Source organism: Fulmarus glacialis, unplaced genomic scaffold (genome assembly GCF_000690835.1).
Source record: "Fulmarus glacialis isolate BGI_N327 unplaced genomic scaffold, ASM69083v1 scaffold23084, whole genome shotgun sequence".
Classification (NCBI taxonomy): Eukaryota; Metazoa; Chordata; class Aves; order Procellariiformes; family Procellariidae; genus Fulmarus; species Fulmarus glacialis.
Window position 1 is genome coordinate 14,643 of NW_009206436.1, and position 22,785 is coordinate 37,427.

Here is a 22,785-nt window from a genome sequence, read left to right on the forward strand (position 1 = left end):
TCAACATTCTTTGTTGCTCTCCCCAACCCATAGGAAAGGCAGGGGAGAGAGCGATTTGTAGGCCAGCACAAAATAGGACAAGATGGAGTGATGGAGGGAATCGTTGCTTCAGCCTATTCCTCCATAGTGTCACCAGTTTTCTTTTTTGTCATTTCTGCTTCATGTGTTGCAGTCATATAGCCGACGTTAAGAGTGCCTCATGGTTGTTTCCTAACGCCTTTTGAAACACTGGATGTGAAATACTTTACTGTAATCACAAATGGATCTTTATTTATAAATAAAAAAACAAATTTCAGTTTGTAAGTATGCACATATGGTCTTGTAGTTTTGGACTTAGTCCAAAAAACATTTTGTTATTTTTGGCCTGTGTGCGTGCTGATAAATCTGAGATAACTACTTGGAAGAAACAAATGGTTTTTAAGGAATAGCTTGAAGAAACACCTCAAACCTTGTTGTCCAAGCCCATTTCTGCTTACTGTGGACGTGACTGCTTTTGTTGGTGGAAATGCTTAAAAGATACTGTAGAGTGCCTTTTATCCTGAAAAGTAAGATTTGGGCAGAAGGATGTTGCAGCAGCATAATAATTGTATTGGTGGTGCTTCTGCAACTTTTGTGCTTTGACTCTTGTGCTTTGTGCTGTTCTCATGCTTTCCCTCTTGTACTGAACTCTTGGTTGATAATGTTATACTCCTCTCTCCTTATCTGTCAGCTTATACCTGTGTTGCTTGTTTGCGAGGAGCAAGGATTGCCTCTTTGTTAAATGCTTGTGTAGTTCTCGCTGCAGTGTAGGTACCTCTGGGAGGTACTCACAAGGCAGAGTTTACTTAGGGAGTCTCTCTGGAGGTGTCTGAAATCACCCCAGAGGAGCTTTAATTTAGGAACGTGCTCTGAGTTACTGCCAAGAGGAGTCAGTCTTTCTCTAGGGTGTCTGAAGAGACTAGTCTCTCTAGGCTAAAAATTGTCTTTGCAGAAGCCCTGACCCACATTACAGTAATGATAATGGTAATGGTGTTTGTATCAAACAGCTATATGTCATTTTACCCATTTTTCTAGAAATAACTATCTGGTTAGTGCTCCTTAATGTGACTCTGGGTTGGTGTTGAACCTTAATTCTAACAAGGATGTGGATTCTGAATACTTTATTATATTTGGCAGTCACTTAAACCTCTATCAGAACTTTTCTTAATCCTAAACTTTTATGATTTTTTTCCCCGTTCGGTGTTTTAGAAGTATGAAAAGCCTATTTTACAATATCTTTTATTTTTGAGGGGTTTTATATCTTTTCTCTGCTTTGGGTAACAGTATTAACACTTTCTCATAATAAGCACATAACTGTGACACCTGCTATATTAATCCAAAAAGCCACAGGGGTCCTGAAGGGTAAGTGCTGCTTTTGACCTCAATTTCAGCCTAACGTTTAGCTTTTCCAGTCTGATTCAATATAGGCAGCAAGCGTACTTGCGCAAAGAAAAATGAGTGTGGCATCTTGGAACAGGGTGTCAGAGTCAGAAACTGTGGACAGAGAAGCTCCCTTGCAAAACCCTCTTGCCAGAGGTTTAACCTGTGAGTGAAGATAGAGTTGTAGGGGAAATGATAATGTGTTTATGGGTGTTTCTTGGATGTAGGGGAAATTCAGGACTAACTGGTAAGGTTAGAAAAAATGCAGTTTAGGGTTAACGTTTGAATTATTCAATCTTTTTCTGAGTTATGATAAATGATCAAGAAAGTTATATCCTAACAGACACATATATTTGGATTCCACTTGGTATGTAATTATCCTATACTGTTAAGAGAAGGATGGAAATTGTCCTTCTATGAGTGTTATTTACAGAACAGGTTCCTCACCGTTATGCTTACCTCTGTTGCAGATGTTAATGTACAAAAGAAAAAAGAATTAGGTGTGCTACCAGAAATTTCAAATTTAGGAAATGTAATTAGCTTTTTTTTTCCTGGAGTCACTTGTTCTCCTGAGCAAAAAATTACATCTTTGATTCAAATTGTTGCTAGCATATCTGCTTAGCAGTATAGTACATGTCCACTTAGAAGAACTGTTATATATCCTGCGTGGCATGTGGAAATGAAGTTCTCTTTTATTAACTGGATCAAAACCCCAGCTACTTTCTCTGAAGTAGTGCACTAACCACTAGATAATAGTCTTTTTTTGTTTTACTTCTAGTCCAATGGGTAGACTAAAGGAATAGGACATCTTTAGCAGAAGAGCATGAGAGCACCATGTGTAGTAGCTGAGCTCTGATCTGAGAGGGGAGTTGAACTAATACCTGTTCTTTAAATCAAGCAGAGAAGGGTTAAGCGGCCTTGCTTAACCTAGAGGAACCCCCTAAGCTGAACTTAGAGTGAAAGGCGCCTTTCATCTTCCTCCATTTTGTGAATGACAGCTGAGCCCTTCTTGAAATCTATATAAAAAAATCTGGTTTATTCCCTAAAATAATCCTTTCAACATTTTTTTTTTTTTTAAAAAAATTGTTTACACTGTGGTTGAATGTTTGCCCTAATTATTACATATTTGTGAAGAATTTTAGTTGATGTGACCTTATTTTAATTTCTTTTTCTGGAACGGCAGTTTTACTACTATCTCCTCCAGTCTTTTATTCAACTCCTGAGACCAAAGCTGCAGAAGGGGAGGCTGTCCAGCAGAGTTCTGTGGGACTGCTGTGATTGCAATGACTCAGCTTCTGTACTGAATGCACAGGAAGATAAATACGATGGTGTTGACGATCTTAGACCTACCAGTACAAAGACGCAAAGACTCAAGAGATCACAAAGCAGCTGTTGTTCTCTAAGGGATGAAAACAGCATTTCCAAAGGAGTGGATGCACTGCTATCATTGGGGTTTTAAAACTGCTTTTGGCTGATTGAACTGGAGACGTATAATGTGCAGTTGCAAGAGATTAGAGAGATTTATTTCTGCACAAAAAAGCCCTATTAGGTTAACTGGTTTTGAAAACAGGCCTCCCTCTCAGATTGAAGTTAAGAAAATACACAAGACCTGTAATTTTCTGCTATGTAGAAAGCAGATTGCTGACAAGATAAAAGCCTCTCAGTTCGAAGGGTACGCTTGTATACAGAGCACATACAGGCACACAGAAGACCTCACCCCTCCTTGTTGTGTTACCAAAACATAAGCAGACCCTAAGAGTTGATCCTGTCAATGCATACAACCTGTCTACACCGCGCAGAGGCATGCCAAACAGCCTAGTTCCAACACATCCACACGCTGCAGTGCAGTGCAGCATGGATAATATACATCGGTATAGCTGTCACTTGGATCCAACTTGAATGTCATGATACTCTTCATATTTCAACTTTCAGGTCACATCTTCTTTAGCTACTATATATGTCTCTGTTTCTGTGTGTTAAACATGCTATAAGTGCTTTCAAGATGAGGTTCATACTACTTTGTTTAAGCCATCTTAAACTTCAGGCTTGAAATCAGGGACTAGGTGAAAAACAGAGACATCTCCAGAGCGTGAGATCTGTCTTCCTCCAGTGATGGGGACGGACAGAGAGGAGCATAGTTGGTTAGGTAGGTCTGGAGGTCAAATTTGAACATTGAAAACTAGTTGAGGTGAACATGGACCAAAGATTTTATTAAAGACGAAGGACATGCTGTGTGGTTAAAATTCAGATTGGCTTCCATACCATAGCTGTTGTAAGAATTTTTAGTCATCAAACAAAATTAATTTCCAGCCTTTACCTATGCTGTGGTAAACTGGAATTAATTCTGTTGAAAGCAGGCCTTCCACCACTGTAAAATTAACCTGAGACAAGAATCAAGTGAAGTGTCTCCAGTCTTATGGTTGAAGGGGAGGTAACTAAACAAATAGTATTAAAAAAAAAAGATCTTTTGTAGTTACATTTCATGTACTAAACAGAAGTAGTAGAAAACTTATAGTAGTAGAAATGTAATAGGAAAAAGACTATGTTGATCCCAAACCTATTGAAGTAACTGGAAGTCTTTAACTGACTTCTTGGTGGTTTGTCCTTATCTTGGACATTGTCCTTATCTTAGTTCCTTAAGGTGTTTCGCCTACTAATTGTATGCTTTTTGGGATGAATGTCAAATAACTTTGAGAGGAGTCTTCTGCTTTATATTTGAGGTTAAAAATATGATAAGCTGGGATTCAGCATTTATTGGTTCCCACATGACTGAAAATACAGTAAGTTCAGGCTTTTGATTTGGCTGGCAGTGATCAGTACAAACTGTTTAAAACTCTGGAGCTTGATTCCCCACAGTCAGAGATTTTGCTTGAGGAGGATTTTGCAAAGCTTGCCTAGATGCCACGGGGTTCTTCCGACGCACGTTAGAGATAAACATGGTATTCTTGCTGTTGTACAAGGGTCGGGAACGTCAGGTCTGTGGTGGAGACCTGAATGCATCATGGTTTTGTTCATCAAAAATGTGAAAAGATGTGAATCCATGACCTGCTTTGGCAGAAGTCCCTGGTGTGTATATATATGTTTCTTCTGGAAAGTTTTCCTTGTATTGATATTAGTTCATGGCAATGCTTGTAGAGCGTTGACAGAAAGAACAACTTTCCTCAGTGGTGTAAGAGTCATTTACAGGTCCTACTACACTGTATTGGCAAAATACCCCTGCACCAACAGGCTTACTTGGTCTTTATTAAGTAATTCAAAGAATTGAGTGGTTGTGTGGAGTAGACTGGTTTGGAGAAACAAGTATCTTTGAGCTGCAAGAGAGATGCCCAAGAAAAGCATCATCGTAAGTACTAGTTCAAGGAGTCATCTGAGAGAGAACAGTCCAAAAAACGAATTTACCGTTACCAGCTTTTACTGCAACTGAAAAAGATGGTCACTGCGCCTACATGACTTGTACAAGGGTAGATGCAGCCCTCGTGTGAATAGGGGAGATGAAACTGCTTCTCCTTCCCTTTGGATGCTGAGGCAAACTCCACACATAAGGGTAGCCCCAAGGGACAGAGCTCTGTGGCTGGTGAAGAGGAGGACCTGTAACAAGAGTCACATACGCAGTATGTGTACCAGATGGATTAGTAGCTTGAAAGCCTGCTCCTGAATAATAGATAACCATGTCCAAAGAAGCGGCAGGCCAGATTTCTCTAAGTCAACTTTACTACCAGATGCTTTGTAGGATGATGAAGTGCTGAAGTGCACAGATTTATGATCCTGGGCCTGTATTACAAGCTAACCTCCCACCCCAACATGCATTATTAAGCTTATATATGATACTAGGTTTCTCTCTTCATTGATCCGGAATCTCGGCTAGCAAGGGTGTTGAGTTAGTGGGCTCAGCACACCCTGGGAGACGTGCCCAGGAAGGTTTGTAGAGCTACAGCTTCCCAGATCCTTTCTGTAAAGTGGTTTGCAGATTCTTTCAAAACAGGAACTCTGGTAACTACTCTCCATCTCAAAGTGGAATGACCCATCCTTGTGCGTTGGTACTGGGACACCAAGTGCTGCTTCTGGGGCGCAAGGAATTTCTGCCCCCTCTCCTGGTTAAGGCAGTTTAATTAGCATTTTTGTTGAATATCTTGATTAGATTGGCTTTAGACTTTGAACTTTATTTGTTTCTTTACAGCAGACCTGAAAATTAGTGACATAACACATTTTATACAGAAATAGGAAATACTAACTCCATATATTCCGGTCAGCTCTCTACAGCTGTATATGACCTTTGCCCAGGGACAACTGTAAAATACAAACCATAGAAACAACCTGATTTCAGGTGGGGTTGCCAAGACTGCACGTCCATCCCCCTCCACAAGCATATATTGTTGATCCCATTAGAGTTAAAGGCACCTCTCCGAGAGATTATGACAGCGTGGCAGTTTTGAGTCAGAAAACAGATTTACATCCTCCTTGTATTTTTGATAATGCTGTGCTCCAGAGAACTGTGGTGTTAATAATCTAGCACAGTAGTTACCAAACTGCTGGTCACCAATGCTTTACTGTGCGAGAGCTGCATCCTGGGCAAGCATCTCTGATGGGGATGCTGCGAGTGTTGAATTATGGAGGCTGCGGAGCTGACTCCTGCAGCTGCGTACTCCTCACTGCTGCTTATCTGCAGACATTCTCTTGACTCCTTCAGACCGAGAGAGAATATGTCATATTGGTCTGTGGAGCAAATGTTCACTGGATTGATAAGGTGTGAGTTACATGGCAGACAAAGGTTGCCAGGGCTCTGCAAGCAGTAGGCAGTGAAGAGATGTCCCGAGACCCAGGCACACTATTTCTCAGACCTGGGAAATATTTCAGACCTGAGAGCCAGCATTTAAAGAAAAAGACAAAAAGATGTTTTTTTCCATTCGAAATTTAGTTGGTTTTACTATTTGTAGAGTATTGTAGCGAACGGAGCATTTAAACCAGTGCTGAGTGATTGCAAAATATGCGTCCCATAGTACTCTGTGGGATTTTGCTGTATCACACTGTCACTGAAGTACAGACAAAGCAGTTACCAAAGATAATGAATTCAGGAAGGAAAATAAGGTTGGGATGAGTTTCAGAATGCTTGTGCAATGAGTGTGAGAGGTCAGGTTTTGCTTATGATGACGTTAGAGAAAATGAATGTCTCTTTCACAACAGTGACGTTAGAGTGTGTGTAATCAATGATAGACCTGTGTTTTATAAAGAAAATGTAAACTATTTCACAAATTGTGCCAACAAAAATGTTTCCCCTTTGGATTAAGAGGCAGTGAGTAAAATGCGATTCACGTTGATCACGATGCTTAAATGACGTTAAAGTGGTATAGGTGTCATGACTTCGGACACACAGCTCTGCTTAAATCTATGCTTTGTCATGCCAGAGACAGCAATAGCAATGTCTGTGTGAAGACACCTGTTTCATGTTAGAGGAGTGAAGCCACCACTCATAAATTAATATGGTGTGGAGCTTTCTGCAAGGTTATTTGAACTATTTGAGACCAGATTAGTTATACCCACCAGACTGGGTGCGGCTAGCTGCTAGTGAAGGTATGGTGATTGTGGAAGAGATGTTAGTTTCTTGCCATAGTCCTACCTTTCTCTAGGTAGATGCACCAGCCTCCTCAGAGCTTCTTCAGGGCTCTTGAACACCCTGCTCTGCTGTATCGTATAAACAAACCTAAAAGTCTCTTGTGGATCCATTACATTTGGAATAAGATGATCTTAAGATTGCTGTGGTTGAGTCTTTCTCTCATCCCTTTACATGGGAATGTAACCTGCTTTCTCTTTGGCAGGGATATATGTCCTGTTCTAACTTCATCTGTGCCTACAGGAATTGCTGCCCCTTCAGATCTACTAGCTGAGATGATTAGATGATGGCTTCCTTGCCCATTTCAGTCAGTACATGCAGGGTGAGCCTGACCAGAGACCTGATGATTTACAGCCAGAACCGGTGGAGGCAGGAGGTCTATCCAGCTGGCATAGCAAGAGTTGGAGGAAGATGTGGCCTTATGTGCATTGTCTGCACATCATGGTGATAGATCTTTACCCTTTGAGTGACATTGTAAGGCAGTTACCATTTTGTTCCCTTTTTTGTTGCTAATTGTTAAAATACGATGATAGTGCTGCTGTTTTGCTCTGCACTGTGTATGTAAGCAAACAATCAGCGTCAGACATTGAGTTCATCTCACCTGCCTTTACACACATCGTGGAGGCTGTTCTCTGACAAGCGTTTCTTTTGGAAGCAACGTTGGCTTCAGCAACCCCACCTTCTTGCTGCTCCCTTAAATGCCCTGGTACAACTGGGCTCCATCTTCCTGGTAAAGGGGATTGAGGAACTCTTCCTTGTTTAAAAAAATTAATTAACAAAAAAGTCTTTTTAATACAGATTGGATAATTGATCTGATTTAGCATGAAGTCTTGCAAGGACAGTTGTACTTGCTGGTACAGTGTACCAGTACAGCTGAGAGGATGGCATGGGGAGGACTGGGGTAAAGTGTTAGCCTGTAGGAAGGTAGCAAGGGTTCCCCTTTCAACTGGAACTGCAGCCGAGAAAGATGTTCAACAACTTTAATCGGATATCTACAGCTGTTTCAGTAGGATGATGCAAGCATTGCAATGCTCTAGCACTGCAAAAGAGTCATCTTTTTCAATTGCTTAGAAAAAGGGAAAACTGAATGCAGTGTCTGAAATCTGTTTTTAAGTTCTGTTTATTGTTCCCTGCAATGAATGTTGTCACAGTGAGTTCGTTTGAATATATGCAGAGATCTGTATCCGAGCCAGTCACACTAGGCTGCCTTTGTAGGCAGACAGGCACAGCTCATGTCCTTTTAAAGTGGAGGTGAGGCGAATCGTGCCCCGTCCTTTCTCTTTGGAGTGTATTGCATCCCTAGGTCAGCCATCAATGTCTATACATAAGAACATCTTTATTGTGTGTGGGTGACACACGATCCTGCATCCAAAAGTGTCATAAATAGATCCTGGAAGAAAGTAAGAATACAGGGAAATAGCATACGTGCCTGCCCCGAGACCCTCCCAGATGTATTTCCAATTCAGACTGACTGAACCAAATGTGAACTCTGATTTAGATGGAATTTATTAACCTTCGGATTCCTCTTCTGTGAATTTCTGTAGTCTCCCCATGTAAATTTTTGCATTCACAGTGCCCTTTGGTAAGAATTCCTTGTTTTGGAAGGCTCCTAATTCCTTATTTGAAGGCTCCTAAAATTAGCTGGGGTAAACCCTCTCCTTAATGAATGAAATGCGAATAGTTTGGCAGAAGAATCTGGGGCTATATACTTTGTTTCAGGTTATCTTATGTTGTAATACAGGAGAATGAGTCTTCTGCTCAGAAATATATATCTTATTTCAAAGTAGCCGAAATGTGGGAGCTTGTATGCTCATGGGTTCTGGTTAAGAATCCACCAAATGGAATGAAAATGCATCAGACTGGCAGTTTTCATAAAATGGCACTTGCTGAGTATGGGGGCTGGGGAGAGAACAGACATTTGGGCCCTAGGTCATGCCTAGGGCTTGATACTTCAGCATAATATTTGTCCAATTTCTCAAAAAAGGGATGCTGGGAAGCCAAGTTTGGCTATTACCTCTGCTCTGAAAATTTGCTTTTGGACCTCTGCTCATACCTCTCAGTTCCATTTCATTTCTAATCTTTTGAATACTTTGGTATCGTAAAATAATTTTTATGACAGAGCTGGGTCAGAGAATGGTGGTTAGAGTCTATATAATTTTCTCAGCCCCTCCTAATCTATCACTCTGTGTCCAAACTATAACGGCCGTTAGACGTTTGAAGCTGAGCTTGATTGCTTTTTATTATTTTAAGTAGCACAAGACAAGTATTTAACCTCTTTTTTATTGTACATGGCAATCCTGTGTATTGACTATTAAAACCACTGTGAAAACCTAGAATTTTGTAGAGAAATTACATTCTTGCAAAAGACAATCAAATGAAGGCATTTCATTGCTATGTAGTTTCTCACTAGCTGACCTATGTTAAGAGCTTGAGAAGCCATAGAATTTAGTGTAGAAAACCAAAACCAAAGAAAAATGTTGGCATATATTTGTTCAGTTGTTGTAGTCTAATTATGGAGGTTCAAGGGTAAGGATGTACACTGAATTGTATTTTAGAGACCCCTATTTACTGACTCTTGAAAGGAGTCCCCTTGTACAGTCTGCACTTAGGGGGTTTCTCTCTCTTATCACTGCAGCTGGGGAAGAGGGTGCTTTAGCTCTCTTGACCAAGAAATCAAGGGACAGAAAGAGCAAACCAGCCCCAAGAGCATTTTGTGAGCTGGATGTGGAAGTGCAGGGAAATGGTTTCAGCCAATAACAGATTCAATGTGACTGAAAATGTGTGTTAAACATATGAAGTGTAGCTCTGTGCTGATGGCAAAGTTACTACCACTAGCTGGATGGCTGAGGGAGCTTCCGCTGTGGTTAGGAAACCGTACGTGCTGGAACAAGCTGTTGAGATGACAACGGCTGATGGCTGTGGGAGACTGGAACAAGGAGTGCGCTGCTTGAAAAGTCAAGATGTTCACTGTACAGTAGCATTCAGCAAGATGGAAATATGTACATGCCCCAGACCAACTGCCAGTTTTACAGGTACAACTTAATACTCTTACAGTTACTAGAGCTGGAAACATTGCTGTCTTGGGCCCTGAACTTGTAATCTTGTAACTAATAAAAATGCAAATTTTTCAAAAGAGTAAGTTTTTAGGACTTGTAATTGCAAAGGAAAGCTTTGAAGCATTGAGTTCAAATAAACCCTGGAAGATGTTACAGTCCTTCTCTTTTGAGCACAGAAGCTGAACGCCTCACCCTGTGAAGTAGACCCAAGGACTGTACGTACTTCTAAGGTCCATGTGTTTGGAAGCTACTGAGGTACTTTAAAGGCAGTATCTACTTGGACATTGCTTTGAAAACTTAGCTACCTGAAGATCTGTTCCTACGTGGTGGCACCACAGTTGGTTGCAGTTGAGTATCTAGCACCTTTCTTCTACCTCAGACTGCTTCACGTTCTTAGAGGAGCTCTGGGTCTTCCAGGGCCCCGAGTAAATCACTTCAGGCTGGTGAGTAGTAGAAGCCCACATTTCCTGCTTCTTGAGCAACTGTCCCAACGGTGGCACTGTTGAGCGAGTAGTGGGACTACCTTCGTCTCCTCTTCCTCCTTTTCAAACACGCTAGCCACTTCTCTGTTCCCAGACATAGCTCTAACTGCAGGACTTTTCAGATTCTGAATCACCGTTCTACAGGGACCGAAAGCGACGGTTAAATACCTGTCTTTGGGAGGGAGATATTCGATACGCCTCACTGAGGTGATGCCTCTTAGCTGATTTAGGTATTCTTACCTACAGTAAGGAGAGGGTTTTGAATTCCCCTCTAGCACTCTTGAATTTCTCCAGTGATTAACAGAACACGTCCGCTTCCTATGCAGGACTGTGCACTTTACTCCTGAGAGAGATACCTTGCTTTTAAGCACTTGCTTCCTACATACCTTTTTATGTTTTTGGCATTAGCACAAGACTTCAGTAAGTCTAATTTTGCTGTCTTTGTTAATACTGCAGAAGTACTCAATATGTACTTTGATATTTCCATTTGAAACCTAGTGAAAACATTTTTCTATATTTGATCCTAAACAATGGAGTTAATTGTATGCCTAAAAAGTGTCAATCCTTTGCTGACGCTTAAACACTATGAAGTTTTACTTTAGACACGGTGGCAAAAGTTCTAGAAATGGGGATATTTTAGATTGGTACATCTAGAGATTTAGTATATAAAGAGATTAATGTAGATAGAGTTTCCTGGCTTCTTCATCCATCTTTCCTTGAGAACACATACTATTTGAAAGAGGAGTTTGGAATCTGGTTTGCCATAAATACTAATTATATTCTTCGTGTGGGTTCTTGCTTTCATAGTCAGGATAACTGTTGCTTTGTGCTTAGTGGGCCAGCTCACAGCAGTTATTGTAGAGAGTAATGAATGATGTTTATTTGTGCTGTACGGTTGACCACATCTGGGGGTGAGAACACGCTGGCAGCTAATTGGCCTGGCAAATGATCAGGCTGCTACAAAACAGGGTCTGGTGTTAGGCAGAAAAATAAAATCGCTAGGAACTGTCATCCCTTGCTCCTTACTGATGGTTTCTAGTGGAGGTGACAACCATTAGCTGGGGATGTGATACTGAGATCTACTCTATCACGTGTATTTCTTTCAATGAATGCCTCAAATCAATTTGCAGTTATTAACTCCATGTGAGTTAATCTCATCCGCAGGGATCTGTGTTGATTATTAGTTTGTAGAGTTGTGTCCATCTGCGTTTGCTCTCCTTTTTGTCCTGGAATGCTTGCATACTTGACTTGAACTGATCAGGTTAGTGAACGTTAAGGACAAATAGCCCTCCCTGGAAGTCTGTGTCGTGTTGCTTGGCATCGAGCAATTTCCCAGAAGTGGTGCTGATGCTGCTCCTAGTTAAGATCTCAGACCTTTAGATTTCTTTAAGTTTGAAGGAACTAGAATCATGAAAAATGAGGGAATTGCAGTAATTCTGTGTTGAGGGGACAGCAAAGATCACAGTTTGCATTTTTATGTCTTACTGCTCTGTAGCTTAGCTCCCTCCCACAGAGACTGAGCCTTGCAGGTACTCCCCTTCCCCGGCAGACTGCTTTGTGCCCGTGCTGGAACCTTCGCTCCAACCTTAGTAGCAAAGTGGGAAGGGTAGTAAAGGCTGGTTGTTTCTTACAAACCCAGGAGTACCTTTGAGTGGGGCAAAGCACAAGGAAAAAGGGGGGAAATAGCATCTTTTGGACCGACGACAAACCGATGGCTCCAAAAGGTTGCGAGGATGAGATTGACAGCCCACCACCGAGATACACTTCCCTGCTGTTCCCACGGCTGCTCGGTGTTGATGTTAACAAGAAGGAAGAATAAAGTTCATATCTCCTGCTAAATCATTTTGTTGACAGTGAGGTTTTAGAATAGAGAGGGCTTCAATACTATTTGAGTATCTGTGTTTAAAAGGACTGGATCAACAGGTCCAAATAACGTGGGAGATTTGTGGTATTTATTAGCCGCGTAATGGAGAATAGCTTTTGAGGGCTTTTAGTCCCTTCTAGTTTTGAAAACTGGTTTGTGGCACCTGACACAGCAAAGTACACCTGCTAAACATCAAGATTATGCTATTGATTTCTAAGCTAGGTATAGGTATGTTCCTAGTTCCCTCCCTTGTATCACTGTACATAACATCTGTCAGGACAAAATAGATCCTGTCACAAATAAACATGCGATAGTATCATTTGTTTTTCACCTGTACAAACTTTGCTTGTATCTGAATGGGTTCTCTGAAATTTACATTTTTTAAATTTTGCCTTTTCCTTCTGCTTAAAACAACTTTATCTCTACTATTTATTTATTTTCTGAAGAGTGTGTAGGTATTGTTTATTTTACCTTTTGAACACATGTTAAAAAATAGGCAAACTAAAGGACAGTTGTATTCATATTTTACTGGATGAGCTAAGAAAATGTAAATTAAATAAGCCTTTAGCTTTTTTGCCTACTCTGAGCTCTCTGTGGTGTTACTGCAGACCAGCCTTGCAAGCTTGTAAGCAATGTGTAGAAAAAGAGGTGCTCTGTTCTATTATTTGGTTGATCCTCAAAAAAACAATGAAAAAAATGTCATGTTTATGTAATCAGGAATTTGATGGCGTAAAAAGAAGGAAAAATATGCTAGCCTAAAAGCTTGCTATGGGATTACAGTTGGTTTTAGCACTTGATGGTTAAGTGTCTTTTACTGCTGTGTCTCTGAACTCTCATAACTGATAATTTAACTGCTAATTCAATTGTGTGATGATTGGTTGCCATGAACAATTCCTTGAAGAGCACTACAAATTTCTCTATTAACTGTAGTGGTTTTTACTTTCTCTATTCTTTTGTGTGTTGGCACACAATGATATATGTAATAAATATATACCAAGATGGTGTATACATAGAAAATGGTAAACAAGACATATTTGCTAGAAAACTTTTTGGGGCAGACTTTTAGATGTAGAAGGCTGTACTGATCCTCTGTTTTGCTGCTGAACTTTAACCATTATTTTCCTTTTGCCATAAGTAAAAAATGTATAATGAGCAAATTAAGATGAGATGATTTTTCTCTCTAACAGCACTATTCTATTTATAACTGTAAATCTTTTTTTTCCCCTCCTCCCTTGCATCTGTAACAGCTAGCCGATGGCGGAACCTCTTCTCTACACCTGTCTCCTTGGCTTTTCCCTATAGTCCTGTTGCGAGACTCACCCCATATACCAATGGCTTTAATAGTCCCAGCTTCTCTAAAACCTCCAGTAAAGCAATACTAACACCTGAACGGACAGGTAATGCTTATCTTTTTATTGATTTACAGTCCTTACAAAGTTGCTTAATTTAATCTAATCTTGCTAGCATTTAACAGCAATACACTGTTCAGATGACTGTATATAAACTCTGATCTCGGAGATTTTTTTTTAAATGACCTAGAATTTGGCAATTAACTAGTAGTGTAGGTTATCTTCTGTGTTTACACAGCATGTTACAGGAAGGTGATGCTAGTAAACAGAGCCTATTTCTCAATAACGTTTTACCTGAGAGTATAGTTGCAACTGCGTCAGCTTAAACAGTCCCCCGCTTTGTCGGCCCTTTACTGCTCATTTCTGCCCCACTGCGCCCCTTCCTTATGTCTACAGAAACATTCGTGCAGCTGTGTAATGAAGTTGCAGGGAGAACTTACCTACTGTAAAAATAGCCGGCAGAATCATGGCTGTTTTCAAGCTGGCATTGCTGCTACTATCCAAGATTTATTCTATGTTTGCCACTGATTTTCAGGGGACACGGGAGTTTTAGGGAAAATACAAACTTTCTATGGGCTGTAAATTGCAAGGAGTTGCATTTTTCCTTCTTCGCTACAGGTATCAGGAGTCAATTTATACCTGTGACTTCTCTTAAGGTGCAGTGGCGGTGGAGAAAATAATCTTCTGGGGAAGAGGCATTAACATTTTATTGCTGGCGGGAGCAGGTGTGGTCTAAGGAAATTAGTATCAGTGTCACACTGATCTGTGCGCAATTTTCTGTACAACACGTGAAATCAGTGCAGAAAGCCCTGTAAGGGATATAGGCGCTGTGGGTGAGATACAGCTGCAGACTGAACGCCTGGTGTAGGCGTCTGTGTGAGCGAGACGTCTAAGCTCCCCTATTCAATGGGATGTAGTTTGGTTCCTAAATGAAGGCATCTCATGCTATTTGAGATACCCTCAGGTATCTTGTCTAGCTTCCCACTGCTGCTCCAAAAGGACACAGCTGTTACTACCTCTGCAAAACCTAGAAGACCATTGTAACTTGCAAATTTGAAAAAGCAAACACGTTTACCCCTTACAATTCTTCCAAAGCAAAGTGATCCCCTGTGTGTCCTTTTCTGTCAAAGGTATTATTAGAGAACAGCTGAATTTAGGATGGATTTTAGATGGCTGTTTTGAGCAGTGCTGGAGGATGCAAACACATCTGTGATACGAGCACAGCTGATGAGCCATCGTCACAGCGGTTCTCGCCCTGCAGGCTGTGGGCCTCTGGTGGTCCAGAGGATATTAGAAAGTGATTTACTGTTTTATTTGAAGAATTTTTCTTTAAAGCTGGGCAACAACTGGCTCATGCAACTAATTGCAACTTAGTTTATATTTTGCTATCATGCAGGGAAAAGGTACAATCCAGAGCCCTCTCTGAAGGAGGCAATGCTTTCTCTGTTGTTGCATAATGCTCAGTCTTAATTATTGTTGTCATTGATTTATCTGATGATTATAAACAATTGGAAAAAAACCCCAAAACAACAGTGAAATGTAGGTAAGTGGCTCTGATATGGAATTCGAATACTGAGCAGAAGTTGGTGACACGTACACACTTGCTTTTCAGAAGAGAGTAGGGAGAACCACAGTCCCACAAGAAGGATTCAAATGCAGATGTGTTTAGACTACGCTAACTAATCTGAGCTGTATCAGAATTGTATTGGGTAAATTCTTCATTGTCTGGGCTATGTGATGCTATTTTGGGAAGAAGCGGGGGAGTTCATGATCCATTACTACACTTACTACTTCTCACGAGTACCAAAGCCCTTTGCTAATTGTTAGTGAATTGCGCTACACTTCTGAAAGTTTTTATCTGTTACACAGAAAATATTTTAAACTACTGTAACATAAAGGGCAGATAGTTGGGAATGAAAGATGGCCAGACGTATTCACAGACTAAAGGTTATGTTTTTTTACATAGGTTACATTTCTAGGAGTTCCCCTTTGAGCCCACAGTCATCAATAGACAGTGAACTGAGCACCTCGGAGCTGGAGGATGATTCCATCTCCATGGGATACAAGCTGCAGGACCTCACCGATGTTCAGATCATGGCTCGTCTACAGGAGGAGAGTAGGTGGCTTTTTTTCATTTTTCAAAATAGTCTGAGGAAGATTTCCCATAATAGTCAAAACTGCTCCAGTCTGGTCTCAATCAAGTGGATCTTTCTTAAACGGTATCGCTTCTTGAGTGGCAGGTGGAAGAACTCTTCACCTGCATGGAGAAGGTACGCACGTTGTTGGATTCAGGTTAATGGTACTGGATCTTTCAAAACTTGATGCTTCTGTATTTCTGAATCCCAACTGGTAGCTCCATACCTGTTGAGTACACTTAGATTTAGAAGATTTATAATGTCTTACCACATTAAAATAATTTTATTGGGGGGTGGGGGTGGGAAGATGCTAAAGCATTTTTTGCATGCATACATTTCATGAGAAAGGTAAAATTAAGCAGCTCTCATGGATTTATTTGCCTCTACTTTGATTTTCTTAATTGTCAGATGAATTTTGAAATTAATTCCCCTTTAAATCCTGAATTAGGGCATTTAAATTTAACATTTTGGTTTGAGACTAGCGATTAGGCACAAATCTGAGCCCAAAAGCTTATTTGACATAGATTATAGTTTGGCTTGATAGTAATTTTTGGAAAATGTCTTTATTCATAAATAAAGGGCATTTGACTTAGAAGTCACTCAAAGAGTAAGTGCAATGACTTTCTCACTTCCTATTGGTGCCAAGTGAGACATCAAGGAGGAAATGATGAGATGAAAAATTAGAGAAGTTCAGAGATGGTGACTGAAGGAAAATGCCAAGTAATAAGTGATTAAATAAAATAAAAATAAAATGTGAAGAAAAAATTAGAGCTGCAATCTGGCTGCAGCAACCAGACTGAGCAAGTCGGCGCGATCACTTGTCAGCAGTTGAACTTGCTGAGCATCTGGCAGCACTCGTGATGTTCAGCAGAGAAATTAGCAAGTGTGAGACTTTCCAAGATAGCTGAATTCTCAGCTGGCAAATGTGTGTGGTCACAGCTTGGAAAATTTCTGATACTATGTGAAAGTTACAATTATTTAAAAAAAAAAATTAAGACTATCAAAGATACAAAGGATTGCGTTACTTAAATGACAGCTGTTGTCATCTCCTTCAGAGTGAGGTTTAAGAAAGGCTTCAGGTATTTAGCTCTTTAAGGACTCAGGACATTGGTAAACTGGAAGGAAAAACACTGTTTTTCTTCTAATCTATGTTAGGTGTAATGGTTGTATCTCATCCTTGTAGTAGCAGCTGGTACAGAATGTTTGAGCACGTGACGGTTGTTGTCCACTTAATCCCGTGGAAAGTGGTAGTATTATACGCGCATATGCACGCAGGCACGCTCTCTTCACGGCCACGAATAGAAACTCCCGCTCAAGGGGCGGCCGGGGGGGAAGCATATTAAGAAGTTTCCATTACGAAGCAAAGACATCTGTCAAAGCCAAGGGCTTTTTGTAAATCTGGGAAAGTTGTTCTCCGCAGCTATTGGCAGAATTACTCGGCTCCTGGAAATATGATGTACATCCCCCTTTTCCCTGGCTGCTGTGCAGTTGGGAAATGGGGATGTACAAGGGCTGTGGATGTTTCCCTCTCACTTGACCCGGAGCAAACATGCTCTTCTGGGGCAGCGCTAATAGTGGGATGGTTTTCAAAACCTGGCGTTCTGAGAAGGGGGTGGTAGCATGTGTACCTGTCTGAAACACAGCTGTGTTACCACTAAACCTTGTCCATGAGACCGGCTGCTAGCAGGAACTAATTCTGGTTCAGGGAGATTGGAGAGCCAGAATATTTACATGGGTTTTACGTTTAGGAAGTGTCATTGTCAGCATTTTCATTGCATGAATATAAAAGTTTAATAGCAATAACTTGGAAAACTAATAGAGTGAGTGTTAATTCCTCTAATTAAGAGTACCTAAAAGTTAAATACTTAATACTCATGTAGTCTTTCTATTGCCAGAGAAATAGGTGCCTCCTGAAGGCAATTTCATGTTATGTTAAGACAGGCATCTAAGACATCTCACAGGTACTGCATTTTGGAGATGCCTGTATTCTTTTTTATTTTTTATTAAAAAGGGATCTCGAGGGAAGTAGTTCAGGCTTAGATGCCTGAAAGGTAGACCTCAGATCTTTCAACCTGTTGACATTGTAAATCCAATTCTTGCTGTAAAGTTATGTCTACTTACCTGCTTAGTTTTCAAGATTGAAGTGCACGTTAAGAGTTAATCACTTAGCAGAAGCTGAATCGTCCTCTTCTTGGAATTTACAGGCCTTAGGCAAGATTATGCTTCAACTTCAGCATCTGTGTCAAGGCACAGTTCGAGCGTCTCTCTGCACGCGGGAAAGAAAGGGACGTGCGGTGACCAGGAATACGATCGCTACAGTCTTGAGGACGAGGAAGAGTTTGACCACCTCCCACCGCCGCAGCCGCGGCTGACTCGCTGCTCCCCCTTCCAGAGAGGGATTCCTCACTCACAGACTTTCTCCAGTATCCGGGACTGCAGGAGGAGCCCTACCTCCCCGCACTTCCCTTCAAGTACTTATCAGCAGCCCTACTACTCTCCTCAAGCCCAAACTCCAGAGCAGCAACCAAATAGGATTAATGGAGGTGGGTTGCATGCTTTTCTGAGAAGCGGTCTTTTCTCTGTGCAAAGTGCCAGTGCTGTTTTAAAGATCGAGTTGTGTCAGCAGAGTGAAGTGCGTTTAGTGTATGACAGCTAGATCAGCCCGTGAATTGTAACAAGCTATTTAAGCCTGTGCAAACGATTGAGGTATGTTATTGTTAAGTAATTTGCTACAAAATGTAGTCTGAGACCTGGTCATGAAAGTTGTTGTTTTAAAGTGCTGCAAGTATGACTGCAAGTGAAGAAAGAAGAAAAAGGAAAGAGCAGCATCTTTTAGCAGGCTAATAGTTGGTTAGAAGAACTGATCGGGCTTTTGAGCTTGGCCTATGCATGTCCATACAGTAAAATACAAAATAGGGGTTTCAGATTTTCATTCCCTTTCTTATTCCTGACTTCGCTGTTAATGCAGCTATGCTGAGAATCCGCGATGAGTGCTCACGGCAGGGGTCAACACTCTGCTCCTGTTCCAGGTCTGGTAGGGCGGACTGTTAATGTAGTGGGAGATAATGTCACTCCCAGGCTATCCGGAGCCATTGCTGCTTTTTGCACTGCATTTGAGATGTATTCCAGAGTCTCTGGAAGATTTGTCTCTCGGTGCTTACTCAAGACTTAAGTTTCCCTCCGTTGTTGCTGTTACCTTCCTTTCATTCTTTATTATGATCACAGTTTTCTTCCTCGTTCTGCATCTTGCTTTCCTATTCCTTCAGTCTTTTCCCCAAGCTAATTCAAAACAGTCAGTTTTCAGTCAGGGTCTTGTTTGTAACATCACAGGTTACAGCTCGCCCTTGGGCAAGAAAATAAATGTGTTGTTCAAAGCAACACAAAGTTGCTATTTATAGAGCACTACAGGTATGCGTGTTGCTTTCCTGACAAATAAGATGTGACAGGTTGGTGTCAAAAGCACTTGCATTCAAAGTAAGGCATGGCGTGGAAGTATAATCGACAAGTGGCAGTATATAAAGAAGGCTGATGTTAACAGAGGGTAGAGCAATGTGGGTATTTGTTGGTACAGCATATGTGCCATACTAATTTCCATGTTATTTTTCTTGCCAGTGAGGTGCAAGAATGGGACAGCACTGATGGGCTTGCACAAAATGTGTTGGGGAGATAGAATGGAAAAATAAGGGGCATTTTTGATTCAGGAATGAGGGCAGGATGCGGTGCTGCGATCTTGTTGTATGGTCCCCAAATGCTTTTTCTGTGATTTTTTCGTGTTCCATGTCAGTGGAACTTAAGCACTGGATTCCCACATGAAAACCTCAGAAAGTACTTACAGGGCGCTAAAAATACTAAACTCCTAGTTTATTAACTAGAAAGTGTATAAATGTAAAAGGCCACCAATTTTACCACCTGGTTGCCTTTTTTTCTCAAGAACTTAGAGGTGTTGGATAATCTGTTTCATGTCGCTGAGAAGACGGACACACGCGACTTCAGTTACCTGTTTGCTGGAATGGCAGACAGTCCTGTAATAGCCAGTACCACTATCTTTAGAGGGGAATTATCTCTTCAGCTTCTGCACCTTCAGCCTCTGACTCACGCAGCACTGATCCACATGAGTGGCAAATACAGATGGTGAGAAACGTTTTACTTTGGCTGTGTTCTGTTGGCAGACAAGGAGTCAAGTGTTCGCTGTGTTGAGTACGTTTGAGTAATACAACATCTCATCGGCACTTCTCATCATCTTGGCAACAATTTCATGGTCTTTCAGGAACTCCTACACGTTGAAATGGAGGTGGACTGCAAAACAAGAATTTGTCTGAAGCTCAATATGATGGACAGTGTTTCCACGCTGTTACAGTTTACCGAGGCAAATGGATGTGATAGATAGAGGGGCCAAAGTGTTTTAGTTACTGCTTTCAGTATAAGTGGAAAGCATCATCCACAATTAATCAAAATTGCACATGCCGCATGCTGTGCTGCTCTCAGTCATTCCAACAGTCTTCCCAAATCTCTCTTCCTTTCTCTTCACCCAAAGAGATGACTTGTGTTCTTGTATGTGCAGTCAACAGTCTGGCCACTGGTTCATCTGATCATTCACAAAGCTCTCCATAGAAGAAGAGTAAGTGGCACATAAATGTTGAATTTTGGCACTCAGTCTGGGGTGAAAAAACAGTGTTTAGCTTTAACCCAGTGTCTCCCCAAAACTTGTGTATGCGTTTAGCTCATGTACAATTTTTTGCCTTTAGGAACAAACAGTATCAGGGGTCCTACCTGCTTTTAGTGAAGTTTGGTATGGTATGACAGTTGAGGTACTTATTCTAACTTTAACTACCTGTACTGTAACAAATATGCTGAAGGTGTGATAAACTGGGAAAACTTTAATAATTCTTTTAAAGAGTGTAATATTGGTCGCCTGATGAGGAGCACCTATGTTTAGATGCTGAGATGTAGGTGCCCACATGTGTATGAAGGGCCCGATTCAGCTGCCCACATAGAAGCGCTTAGTGCTGTATGAGGTACTCGGATGCACCCTGCTTGGCTTCACCGTCGCCGTGTGTCAATGCTTTTTAGATGCCTTATGCAACTCAGGGTCTCTCAAATGACATGAGGCATCTATGCATAGGCACTGAATTGTGCACTGGGTGTCCAGTCTCACTATAGCCAATGGTCTGCTCGTTCTCCATCCACAGGATTGCATTTTAGGTAGCAGAGAGGTTGGTGTTTCTGGCACCCTAGTAATCATCTGCCTGTGCTTGGGATGAGAATACTCTCACGGATGTTTTCCAGCTGTGTTTGAGGCCATAATTTTGAACTGACACGTTGTTCTTACCAGTGTATTTTAGCAAAGTGCTGCCCCTTGGTGTAATTTTGACACTCAGCCCTGTTTTAAATTGCTGTACATCTATTTTAAAATAAAATACCATACATCTGTTTTAAAATGCCACACCATCTAGCCCCCACTCTCAGGCCCAGGTTCTTTCTTTCACCTTAGCCCACCAGTACATTGTCTGAGTCAATGGTACCAGTCCCGTTTACTGCCAGTCTCCAACAGCTTTCTGGACTGAAAGGCTCCTGGTAAATGCTAGCATAGAGTGGCAGATGTGTGCAAATGTAAATACGGTAAGATGTGTATAAAGTGTATTTGGGGCCACCTGTAGCATAGGCTGCAGGCATACCTGTTGTTACCTCTCAAACAACATTTGCAGCCATCACCTGTAGAGTGTGTGCGTGTGTTATCTTTGCTTTCAAATGAGTGTTACTTCCAGTTCTGCCAAGAATTTACTAATAGAAAAGCTTTGCATGAAATCTGCCTTTTTTTCCTTTTTGTTTAATTACACCCTCTCCCTAAATCAGCTGAATTGTCGGTAACAATGAGTTACATCATAAAAATTCCATCTCTGAACTTTTTAAGGCATTCTGGTTTTCAGGGATTTTGTAATCAGTTAGTGCGTTAGAAATAGATCATTTAAAGAAGATCTGAGAGAGACTGTGTAATAGCTTTTGAGTATCTGTTGCAATTAGCTAAAGTGAGTGCGTCTAGTTAGCGTGTGTTTTATAATTTCACAAAGCTTTTAATACGTTGGCAATGGAAAGATTTCTGCTTATACCTCTTTCCCCTTCCTCTAATTTGAAGAAGTTCGTGGCTAACAACTTAAAATGTTGCTAACTCTATTATTATCAAGAATACTTTATATCTAGTCAATTTCATATAAGAAATATCACCACATTTAATAAAAGCAAGCTGTTTTCTACTTCATGCTGTCCATGAATGTACACGTGTTTTGGTTTTTTACTGTGACACACAACTAATCTCATTTTAACTTCTTTTAAAATATTTTTTTATTTCTGTTTGGTCACTTTATTCTTTTTTAATAGATGTTAATTTTTATGCCCTGTATTAGTTCTGACTTTCTGAAACCAGAAATAACGGAACTATAGCATTGTGAAAGCATTCAGAGTAGTTAAAATCCAGGATAGACAAGATACTGAAAAGGGGATTGATCTTCTTGTGTTCAGGTCCACTTTCAAGATCTCTAGATAAGCTTACTCAAAAACTTTTAACCTAGCACCTCTTATTTCATATGCATTTTAAAGTGCTCATTGGTATAATACCTGAAAATTGAAAACTTTGGGCAAATTATTCCAGCTAAAGAAATTTATTATAATGCAGTAAGAAGGGACAGATGAAAAATACGTCCTTCATTGAGTAGCAGTGTATGCAATCTGTTAATTTTAATTTATGTTTTCCATTACCTTCTCATGTTGATTTTTAACTTTTTAGCTTGGTTGGTACCTTCATAAACAGGCCACGGATACCATTCACTTTAAAAATGTTGCTTTTATTTTCCAGAAATCACTAGTTTTGAGTTACTTTATTGCATACGCTTCTGGGG

At 40.8% G+C, this 22,785-nt stretch overlaps 1 protein-coding gene across 1 annotated transcript in view; it reads left to right on the forward strand.

The window, feature by feature from the left end:
- Window positions 1–22,785, forward strand: part of SLAIN1 (SLAIN motif family, member 1) — a gene marked incomplete at its 3' end in the record, with an annotated part of 42,729 nt that overhangs the window by 11,522 nt on the left and 8,422 nt on the right. Inside the window, exons 2-4 of the mRNA XM_009575751.1 lie at window positions 13,656–13,805; window positions 15,724–15,873; window positions 18,097–18,435. Of these exons, the coding sequence (XP_009574046.1) occupies window positions 15,813–15,873; window positions 18,097–18,435 (400 nt within the window). The remainder of the gene's footprint in view (window positions 1–13,655; window positions 13,806–15,723; window positions 15,874–18,096; window positions 18,436–22,785) is intronic.